Source organism: Mauremys mutica, chromosome 7 (assembly GCF_020497125.1).
Source record: "Mauremys mutica isolate MM-2020 ecotype Southern chromosome 7, ASM2049712v1, whole genome shotgun sequence".
NCBI classification, from domain to species: domain Eukaryota; kingdom Metazoa; phylum Chordata; order Testudines; family Geoemydidae; genus Mauremys; species Mauremys mutica.
The window spans coordinates 5,502,366-5,514,168 of NC_059078.1; the positions used below are offsets into that span (position 1 = coordinate 5,502,366).

General features: G+C 39.2%; 1 protein-coding gene across 1 annotated transcript in view; it reads left to right on the forward strand.

Moving 5' to 3' along the window:
* The window catches only part of ATXN7 (ataxin 7), a 115,720-nt gene extending 105,008 nt beyond the window's left edge, over positions 1–10,712 (forward strand). Inside the window, exons 10-13 of the mRNA XM_045024956.1 lie at positions 74–272; positions 1,378–1,499; positions 4,251–5,190; positions 6,818–10,712. Coding sequence (XP_044880891.1) covers positions 74–272; positions 1,378–1,499; positions 4,251–5,190; positions 6,818–6,835 — 1,279 coding nt within the window. The 3' untranslated portion in view covers positions 6,836–10,712. The remainder of the gene's footprint in view (positions 1–73; positions 273–1,377; positions 1,500–4,250; positions 5,191–6,817) is intronic.
* The last annotated feature ends 1,091 nt before the right edge of the window (positions 10,713–11,803 follow it).

An 11,803-nucleotide genomic window follows, 5' to 3' on the forward strand; every position in this document is an offset into this window, starting at 1 on the left:
TTCCAGGCATAAGTAATTCCTACTAATGTAGCCTTTGTTCAGTAATACCTTTCACGTGTATTTCCTTGTCAAGGCCTCCAGGCTGTCCAACCCAGCACAGCGGAAATGCCCCTAGTGAGTCTCTTTCGGTCCATGAATCTCCACACCCTCCGTTGCCTGCAGCTGAGCCAGCATCCCGTTTATCCAGTGATGAGGGAGAGTGTGATGAAAAAGAAGAACATGTTGAAAAACTGGATTGTCGTTATTCAGGTCATCATCCTCAGCCAGCCGCTGTATGTTCTACATCCTTTACTGGTTCTGAATTGGTGAACAAATCGATTACGGTTTTTCAGTGTATTTCTGGGGTGTTCACTAAAATGTTCTCATGCTACAGGAAAATGTGTTTGTTACAGAATAGGCAGGAAGGGTTTAATCATAATTATCAGAGTAAATGTGCTATGAAAACACATTCTGAGATATCTCCACAATAACATGAGAGAAATCAAAATGCCGCAAATATTGGAGGTGGAAGCGGAAACTTTCTAAAGTGTTTTGAGAAGAGGGTAGATGTGGAACTGGTACATGCAAAATAGTGGTATGGTTTAATAACACTTTCAGTATTCTGTTTTTAAATCATGGTGCTAGCCTTATTTTTGCATAGAAATAATGGCTTGCAGTAACACAGCTTAATGTCGAAATCTTGGCAGCAGTTGGTACGTGTGGCATACTTTCGTTTCCAAAAGCAAAAAAAAAAAAAATCACTAAAATATTTGTGCATGTGATGTAATTTAACTTCTAGATCTTTTAGTGGAATCATTAAAAACAGATTTTAAATGACTGCAAGCAATTTCTTATAGAGAACTATATTTATTTAGATATATAAGGTACATCTTATCCTGTATATAATGTATATCTTATCCTAATTGCCTTTGACAACATTTAAAAAACCAGTTCACCTAAAAACCAGCAGCTGTCTCCCAACAAGACTCAGCCTCAGAGCAAAAGAAGCTTCCCCATAAACCTCAGGGCCTTCTCACATAGACCGTACAGCATGGCCTGAATGTCAGAGCAAGTATGGGAGAAGGTTGCAAACCTAATGGCCCCTCAAAAAAACCTACCACTTTCCCCCTCTCTTTAATCAAGGTGACTCCAATTTAGGTGGCAGCATCTCAGAGAGAGAAAGATGGTCCTCCTTGCGGGTTGGGCCTGAGCTATTTGGGAATATATATTGAACGTATTTTTTGGGCCATAAGGATCAAAGTCCTAATGTACATTTGCCATCTTAGGTCCTTAGACTTTTCCTGTATATTATTGGTTTGTAATGAAGTGTGTCAATTTTATTATGTAGAGAGTGGTTATTAAAATTAGAAAACACTAAAATAAAATCTGTATTTTCAGTTTTGCACATTTGGTAGCCGGCAAATTGGAAGAGGTTATTACGTGTTTGATAAGCGGTGGAACCATATCCGATGTGCACTTAACTTCATGGTGGACAAGCATCTTAATTCACAGATGTGGAAGTGAGTAGAAATGAAAGGGTTTTTTTTTTAATTATTATTCTTGCTATCATACAAATAGATTAAAGCTTGAGAGAAAAATTTGCTTTCCTGTTGTAATAATAATAATTCATTAAAGACCTCTTTTTAAATTAGCACCTCCTAGTAACATGGTAAATGTGAGCAACAGCTCCATTTGAACTGTCCTCTGGAGAATAGGAGGGGATTGAGTTACATTCACTAGGAGACTGTATTCTTTACTTCTTCATAAAACTGTACCCACAGATCTCCTCTCTTCGTGTTCTTGTGCTGAGCTGAGAGTAGCTGAATCCTTTTTAAAGCAATATGATGGGTGACAACTTGTGCTTTCATGTTGAACACGGAAATGAAATCTCTTGAGCAGTTTCTAAAATTCTAGTACCTCAACCCCTAATTATGATTCATCCTCAAACATTAATTTTGAATCCATGTTCTACATCCAAATTGTACCTTTTCATCCCATCTCTGTTTTCTATACCTTTGGTTTTCTTAATATTTTTAGTAGTTTAATTTGTTTATAGCTTCAATATTAAATTTTCTTAGCATTGTGGTTTGTGATGAATTGTAATTATTAGTCATAGAAATGTGGGGCTGGAAGGGACCTCGAGAGGTCAAGTCCACCATCCTGTGCTGATTGGGACCAAGTCAACGTAGGCCATCCCTCACAGGTGTTTGTCCAGCCTCCAAAAAATCCTCCAATGATAGGGATTCCAAAACCTCCCTTGGAAGCCTATTCCAGTGCTTAACTATCCTCATAATTAGAAAGTTTTTCCTAATTTCTAATCTAAAGCTCCCTCGCTGCAGCTAATGCTCATCACTTCTTGTCCTACCTTCAGTGCACCTGGAGATCTGGGAGGGTTTAGTGTATCATAAATTGAACATGAGTCAATTGCCCTCTAAGCACTGGTGAGGCCTCAGCCAGAGTATTGTGTCCACACTTTACCCAATTTTCCAAATCTGTTTTAGAGTCCAGATGAGAGCAACAAAAATAATAGGTCAGGTTTTCTAAACCTTTTTATGAGGAAAACTTAAAACTAGTGGCCATGTTGAGTCTTGAGACAAGAAGAGGGGCGGAGGGGGAGGGGGACGGACGACCTGATAAGTCTTCAAATATGCCCCGGGCTGTTATAAAGAGGATAGTAACTCTGTGATCCTTTTCAGCAGTGCTACCACCTAGCCAGTTAGTCCCCATTTATTTCCTGTAACAGTTAATGTGCATCTGGCATTGCTCTTTGAGACCCATGGATTTCTTGGCTGAGGAGTTTGGAGACTGACAGTTCTCTCTGATTTGGAAAAAGTAGGTTGAGACACAGTGGGGAGATCTTTGTTTTTCAAAGATGAGCTTTTCTATAGTATATGTGTTTGGAGCAAAGACATTTTTCACCACTAGGTAAATTGTGTACAAAAGGTTTGCTTTGGGCCCGGTTATATGGAAATAATTGGGGAGTTGGGGGGGTTTCCTGGCATGAGGCTGGCCGTGTAGTATACAGAGTGTAGGAAAAAGCATTCAACATCATTCTCATCTTGAATAATCCTCAAGGCTAGGGGTAGATTATCAAGGCCCTAGATTAAGAAGGGTCTTATTGGACCCACACAACTTGGTTCCAGGTATCCCTATAGAGCAGTGGTCATCAACCAGTAGTTCACGAGAATGGGGAACTGCGGCCAGTGGGAGCTGCGGGGGCGGTGTCTACAGGGAGGGGCAGCACGTGGATTCACGTGCCCCCTCTCAGGGGCCACATGAAAGTGCTGGGAGCACTGTGGGGCCGGGGCAGGCAGGGAGCCTGCCTTAGCCCCTGCCCCAGCCCGGTGAAAGGGAGGGAGGGAGGGGGGAATGGAGTGAGCGGGGCAGGGCCTCGGGGAAGGGGCGGGGTAGATCCTGGGTTGCATTTAAATTCAGAAAGTGATCTTGTGCTTTAAAAGGTTAGAGACCATTGCTGTAGAGGGTGTTTGGTATCGATTGTGGAGGACTTGGGAGCAGGAGTGTCATGAGCACTTGAATTGTTTAGCTGGGGCATTCTGTTTGGGTGCTGTTTGGTTGGACTGGATCCAGGTCCCATTTAGTCATCATTTCCCACTGCGCAAGCTATCCCAGAGCCCGTAACGGTGCCAGCTCCAGCCCGGTCACTAAAGCTTGTTGCAGTGAGAGCAGTTCTTTTAGGGTCTCTTTCTCTATTTGCTTTCCTCTCCTTCTGGGGTCAAAAAGGCTCCTGTGGCACCTCCCCATAAAACAGAGGGTCCTGCTCTTCACCTCTCAACACAAGACTTCCACAAAAGCTCTTGGTGTTGAGAACTGTCCTGGAGCCTCCTTTGTAATTCCGAGGTTACTGCTTCAAGGCACTACGCCCCTAGTGACTTGATGCCTTTCCATGGCTCAACATCGAACTCAGCGTTGAAGTCAATTGTAAAACTCACATTGATTTCAGTGGGAGCAGAGTTTTCCAATGGTGAGCACTTTTGAAAATCTCACCCAGAAGAGCAGACAGTCATATTTAGGGAACTCCAGTTACAGATAAGTAACCACGTATCCATCCGCCAAAGGGATAGGATCACTAAGCAGTACTTGACTTGTTTGCAGCGTAGTTGGGTTAATTTATCAAAATGCTTTAGGGTTTGATAAGGTTAGTATTTTTGCACTGAACAAAGGCAAATATAATTATTCTAATGCAGGGCAGTTTCAGGAGCCTGGTGTCAGTGCACAAAGAGCACTAACCGTTTCTTCTTTTTCTTTTCTAGGAAAATTCCCCCAGCATCTAGCAACATGGCGTCTGTTCGTGCTCCGCACTGGACAAACTCAACGCCTACGTCACAGTATGGTGTCAGTGCCGCAGGTTTCCTTTTACCCACCACGGTTATGTCATCACCAACACTGGTTTCTCCTTCCTGTGTGTCTCTTAATAGTAAATCAGTCCCACCACATGGAACTACACTAAATGCCAATCCTTCTCATCTGGGTGCAGTGGACCCTGTCTGCAGTATGCAATCAAGACAAGTGTCTTCATCCCCTTCAACACCTACAGTGCTTTCCTCAGTACCTTCACCTATGCCCAGCAAACTTCAGAAATTGAAATCCAGCAAGTCTTTTAAACCTAAGGAATCTTCTGCTAGCAGCGCCAACTGTAACAGTACCAATAGCAACAGTAGCAGCGGCGGCTCAGGAAAGAAGCGTAAAACCAGTTCCGCACTGCTAGCACCTTCGTCTCATTCCACAGAGTCCTTTAGGAAAAACTGTGTGGCTAACTCTGGGACCTCTTATCATTCATCGCTGACATCTTCGTCACACAGTGTTGGCCTCAATTGTATGACTAGCAAAGCTAACTCTGGTAGCCTCAAACATGACCAATCAGGGAGGGGCCCTCCTACTGGAAGCCCTGCAGAATCGATAAAAAGAATGAGTGTGATGATGAACAGTAGCGATTCCACTCTTTCCTTAGGGCCATTTGTTCATCAGGCCAGTGAACTGACTGTAAATTCACACAGCAGTTTTTCACATGCACACACTTCCCTGGACAAATTCATAGGAAAGAAAAGAAAGTGCTCACCTGGTTCAAGCAGCATAAACAGCAGCAAATCAAACAAGGTTGCCAAATTGCCATCGGTGAACAATGTTCATGCAAAACACACCAGTGCAATCACAGGCACACAGGGACTGATGAACAATTCTCTTCTTCATCAGGTATGACATTTTGTATTGAAGATATTTCACTGACGTAAGCTTGACAAATTAGCTTTAGACTCTGCAGACTTGCACAGGTGACTGCACATGGTTATATTGGTCATAGAGAGTTTAAGGCCAGAAGGGACCCCTACAACATCTAGGTCGTGTCCTGTTGTTTTAGGTTGACTAGCTGATTCTAGACACTCTGTTAGTGAAAGGTGGGTACCTGTTTTCCTATTTGACCGTTTCTCTTTTGAAATATTTTTCACTGTGAATCTGTTGCTGTTGGATTATTACAACAAATCCACTTTTTTAAAGTGTGGTTTTACTCCGAAAAGTTGGGTTTAAAAGTGGCATCATGGGTTCCGTAATTATTACCTAATTACTCCCAGATGGAATTCACTCACTTCACAAGTAAAAATATTTTTCCTGAGTGTCAGCCTTGAAAACTGAGCCAAGTATCTGAAAGTCAGGCTGGGATCTTTCTGAATTCCATATCCACAACAATAAGCATTCTATAATCAGAACATAGTTAACCATTTTGATTATAACTCAGCTGCAGTAAAATACAGCTCCCTTCCCCAGAGCTCTATTGACTGGCTCTGCAGTATGAACAGGAGAAAAGAGTAGTTAACAATTACTTTTGTTAGTTTAAAACCAGCAGAAATTACAAGAAAAACACAAAGGGATCAGATCTTGCGAGTGAGTAGGGTCCTATTGTTATAGTTACTTCTCAAAATAGAACCACATTGAAAGGGATGTGTTGTTTAAAACCTATTTTGCCATGCATAGTGGGGACATGAGGAGAGGAGTGGGAAATAGAGAAAAATCAGATAAGGCTGTTTTTGCAAAACTATGAGAAATAGGTTGGAAGATCACTTGAAAGAGACTATTTAAAAAATAGACTCCGAGAAGGTAGATATGGAGAAGATTTATCGGATCATCCAGATCCCTGACATTGTACAATTGTTCCCCATGCTATGTTTTCTACTGTGTTGAAATATTGACGATGTCTTTCTATTTCTGCCAGTCCTACAAGCCCCTCCCCCCTTGGCTTTTTTTTCCGTGTTACTGCGGAAGTTCGTATAACTGAAGTGTTAGGAGCTCACAAAGGTCCATCTTAGACAGGTCTCTGAATTTTCCCTTTCCTCCAAAGAACAGGTCTGTCGTTGCCGTTGTACGCTGATTAGTGTACATACTGTAAAGGAAGAAGAAATGACTATCTATGGATAATACGGCTCAGCCATCATTGCTCTAGGAACTTTCACTTTTGATACTTCCTGACAGTTTTTATTTAACTCAGCAACCTAATGGGGGAAAAAAGCTGCTTTTGAAATAATTAAATTGAATGTATAGGTTTAAGAAATGCAGAAAGTCACACCTTAGTGCTTCTGATTATTGTTGTCGTGACTACGGTACAAGTCAGCCACTTAAGAGTGTAATTGGAGGGCACAATTACTTGGGAAGGCAGAGACTTTAGAATTGCAGATGCAAACAAGCCAACTGGCTTTTAATAATGCTACCTGGTGCCTTGTAACTCCCTCTGACGTGTTCTCTTGCTGTGCAGAAAGGTCCTGCCTGATGTGGCCTTTACTGTAGCTATTACAACATGCTTGCTTACACAGCTTTCTTTTTTGTTTGAAAGCCAAAGGCACGTCCTTGATAGCTGAATATGCCGTGGTGAGAAAAGAACTGGACAACGTTCACTATAAGCAAAACCTCCATCTGGAATTCTGGACTCCAAGATGCCTTTGAGTTATCCCAGCTTCCCATGGTCCTCAGGTGCGGAAATCTACTGGACTGTCATTCAAACAAGGAATTTCCCTGAAGCCATGTCTGTAGCAGTGAATATTGTAAATGGACACTGGAAGAAGTTCAGCCACATAATTGCTCTTACCAGTGTTAACAGTGGTCTGGACGGCTTGCTACAAATCTGTGAGATTTTACCTACAGGAGTACATCATCTTGCCGCTATTTGACATAGATTGGCTGGCAAAAGAATGTTTGGGGACAGCCATTACTGTGGACTCTTTTTATGCTAATGGTGTCTTTTGTAGGTTATTAGCCACCCGACAGGCGCTGTCAATTGAAAGAACCCCTCCAGCGGGGGTGCAGTGTGTTAGGCACAATGAAAAGAAGCCCTCAAGAAGGGAATATGGCTTTAGTGTTTTTATAGCAGTGTTCCTTTAATGGAACACAAAAATAGCACAATTCAGAAACTAAATAGTCTGTGTTTTGCCCAGCCTTTTGCAAGTAATTTGGGATAAGAAGCTGTCAGGAGTTTCAAAAACTTTTAAAAACTTGTTTGAGGCCATTGTTCGAAAAACAAATATAAAAATAATGTTGTACTCTACCTGATGGAAAAGCGATTATTATTTTGAATAAGATTCTATTGCAAAAGAAAGTAAAAATTGTTAATTTCTTTTGATGAAGGAAATCCGAATGCAAAAGTATCAATTAACAAAGGCAAATAACCTATAAAACTATTCCCAAAGAACATATTTTTTGACCTATACTGTATACCAGAAGCCTTTGTTACTTTAAAGAAGAACTCTACTAGTTTGAATTAGGTTGGTTGTACCTTCCGGCCTGTAAAAACAGCCCTTTTAAAACTAAATATTTTAAATATTTAAAGATTTTCTGAAAGCTTTTCAGTTAGTTTATGCCTTGTTCTTGTAATCAAATCATTAACCCTTGTCATGCTTTCAGCTACCCACAATCAGATATTTCAGAATGCTACACTAGATGCTAGTTAGCAGCTGAGTTCAGCTTTAAATCCACCTGGATGGGTTACTGTCATCTTTTTCTCAGATACAGATGTTTTGTGAGTAAAGGGACTATGCTATGTTACAGTCCAGACGGTCAGTTTTCACGAGAGATTTTATCTTGTTTTAAAACATCTCAAAAATGAAATCCTTTAAAGGGCTTTAGCATTATTATAATGTAATTGATTTGGATATTTTCAGTAAGCTTTTTAACAGTGAATTTTGAGACTTTACTTGAACCTTTGTTAAGGGGTGAAGTAAAGGAAACAACTTCTAAATCAAGAATATACTCTTTTGCCTTAAAGGGGCACCAGATATTGCTGAGATCAGACAATCTGAGCCTATCAAATTATTCACACAGTCCAGCCTTCTCCCCAGTTTGGTGGCAAATCGTACATCAGGGATTCTCAAGCCACTAAGAGCAGCAGGTGGTTGGTTGGTTACCTGTTCACGTTTCCAAGTTAACATGACCTTGCTGCAGAATTATTATGTACCGCAAAACAACAGCAAGCCTCTATGCAGACACTTTAGCTTTGAGTTTATATAAAAGGTCACCATGAAAAAACACTTCATATGTTTATTATGCAAACATAAACTAACTGTATTTCAGGAACAAAAAGTTGAAGATGTAATATGATGCCCAATTGAAAGGATTGTTTCCTGCACAGTGGGTGTGAAATTCTGGCCCCATGGAAGTCAATGGTGCCAAGGTTTCACCCCCACGTTTCAGTCACAAGTGCAATTTGGTTGGATAGACTTACATTTCAGGTGAACAGAAATGTATATTCATCAACCTTTGTGGCTTTAAGTGATGGAACATCTTTAGTTGTGTAAAGATTATGTTGATCTGAAAGCTTAATGGCAAGTCAAAGCTCATTCAAAACCATGCAGACATTTGAAAGTTAGTATTTAATCACTGTGCTTCATGTAGGGCCGGGTTTTAACTACATATGCATTAGGGCTCGTAGTTTTAATCTATTGGGACTAGAAAGTGAGGCCATCTTAAATTTCGTCTGCCCTTGAGTACAAACCTGCTTAAATATTACAGGTTAGATCTTGGTTCTAAACCCGAACACGGTTCCTGAAGCTTTTATTGTCTCTCATAATTCTTACTGTAAATAATTAAGGAAGCTTAAAATTAATTTACCTTGCAAAATTGAATTTGCAGTGGCTGGGTTGTTTCTAGACAGATTTTCGTAGTAATTTAAGAGATACAATTTTATAGGCTTTCCAACGTCTTGTTATGACTCCTGCAGTTTTCTTAACCTAAAATATTGCTGCAATGATGAACAAAGAATTATACAAAAAACATACTTTTGTATCTTTATTTTGGAATTTCTTGTTCTATTATAAATATTGAAGTATCCCTATTTCAGAAGACATATTTTGTTAATTGATTGTACATATTTAAATATGTATTTTTGCACAGGTCTTTTTTTCTTATATCCAGTTTTGGTACAATTGAGATCATCTAGTATTTATTTATTAATTAATTAAAAATAGCAAATACCTTTTTTATAATTTGAAGTGGTTCACTGCCAAGCTAATAGTAACATGCCTACTTTGCAAATTAAGGGATGCCTTTGTTTTGTGAAAGTTGTGTCCCTTTTAGTGTCTTGGGAGTGGATACCCACAAACTAACGCCAAGATCCTGCAATTGGATCCATGCAGAGGTCTGCCGCAAGAATCTGATTGCAGGATCAGGGTCTAAATGGTCTAGATGGCATTGCTTATCAGTTGTCTGATTCCCAGAAGACTACATTTAGTTAAGTGACACTCTGCTTCTCTTTTTTTTTGTGTGTGTGTGTGCGCGTGTGCGCGCACGCGCATTTGTATGGGTCTCGTGGTTTAAAACTAATGGAAAAACTGAAAGTGCCTGATATAACTAGTTTTAAGCTTGGACTGTTTAGACAGCTTCTCCTTAAAAGACTTGAATGTTCAGTTGAAATTTTGGAGCTTGCTTTTTCCACCTATATATTTCTAAAATTTTAATTAGAAGGGGTTCAAAAAACAAAAATGACTGATGCTGGTGATTTTTGTAAAGCATTTTAAATAGAATAACGTGTTTTGAAACAAGCCCATTAATCGTGCATCTCAAAAATAATGCCAAGGGTTAAATATTTTTTTCAAACAGAAATTTACAGAACTGTCTCCTTTTTTTGGTTATTCATTCTTAAATGATATAGTTTAGAAAAAGAGAATGTTGAAAATATTTTGTATTCCAGGAAAAAAAACAAAAAAAAACAAACAAAAAAAACCAGATAAGTACCTCTTAAAACAATTTAAAAAAATGTGTGATTTCCAAATGTCATTTCTACGGCAGTTGTCTTCCTCTAAGAGTTCTCTTGCCAAGGAATCTCTGTTGTCTCTCGCTCATTCTGTCCTGGGGGAGGGAATCGGGCTTGAAAAATTCTTAACTTTTCACTGTTGAGCAGAAAATCATTTTTACATTTTGTGCGAAATATTTTACGTTTGAAAGATAATTTAAAAATGAGCACTACATAATGTCAATGTGAATGTAGGCCTCAAAAGTATCCTGCTCAGTGTTGAGCCTGGTTCTAAAAAGCAATCTCCTGTGTAAAATGTGTGAATAGTTTGATAATTTGTATACATAATCAAGAGCATCTGATCAGCTGAACTTTGTGGTGGCTGCTGTATAGTACATGAACAAATGTCATGGGATAGAAAAATTACTTTGGATATTTAAAAGAAAAATAAATATATAGTCTATTTGTTTTGTAACAAGTTTCTGTAAATAAAATAATTTATACTATTTATAAGAAAAAGTTGTGCTTTGCTTCATGAAAAAAATTACACAAACAGATGTTACTAAACAAGGCAATAAAATTAGGCTTTTTCAATAAATGAGGTTGGTTGCATGAAATACATTATATGTTTCTGCTTCATTATAGTACCAAGCAAAACAATTTAGCATTGAAGGTAGACATCCATATTGGTGCCTCAGTGAACTAATTTCAGAGAATTACTTTGGGTCAGAGTCTGCCAGCCCTTATCCCCTGTGTACATGAGGCTGGTAGCATCCGATCCTTTAAAAAGTACAACCCTGTTTGCTTTGGTATATTCTTGAGAAATGTCTAAGTACTTTTCCCTGTTCAAAGAAAGTTGGCTTATTTAAGATTCTTGGTTTATGGAGTGTAAGTAGAATGACTGGAAGATGCTTTTTAATATTTCTGTTTTGAAATACAAAATGTAGTGTGTTGAGCAATATTTCTTTATTTTAAAAATACGTTTGTTCAGTGAAAAAATACAGAAAGATACCAGGGCATAGGGTTACCAGAATATAATTCATTGCTTCACTTCAGGCATGGACTATTGTGTGACAGAACTCTGATTTTATCAACATACCTATTCATAGAACATTAATCAATAGAAATGGCCTCCGAAATAGGAGCTGGCACTCCTTATTCAGGCAAATCTCCCATTGATGGTGATGAGAATTTGACTGAGTGAGCAGTTCTGTATCCCACTCAATATCTAAAGCCCTGAGCCTGCAAGCTGATCAGTGGATGGACTCAGACGGATAAGTTTTGGTCAAAGTCTCATTAGTAATGTGATGCTCCATGGTTGCATTAAGTATCAGTAATTGTGTCTGTAATTTTTATCACAAAGGGAAGATTTTTTGCCCCAACTTTTCTTTTAAAAGGAGTATCTGACACAAAAGTGTTGGGTTTGTGCGTGGGAAGGAGTGTTCCCATTTTGTTTTTTTTTAATGTTTTCTTCTCAGTTTATTATGTAGGCTTCAGTAGTGACTCTTAGGGCAAAGGATGCATTGAGTTGCTCAGGTAAAGTGGGATTTATAGTCCTCCGTTAGACACAAAACAGCTCTTTATAGCCAAAATTACTTC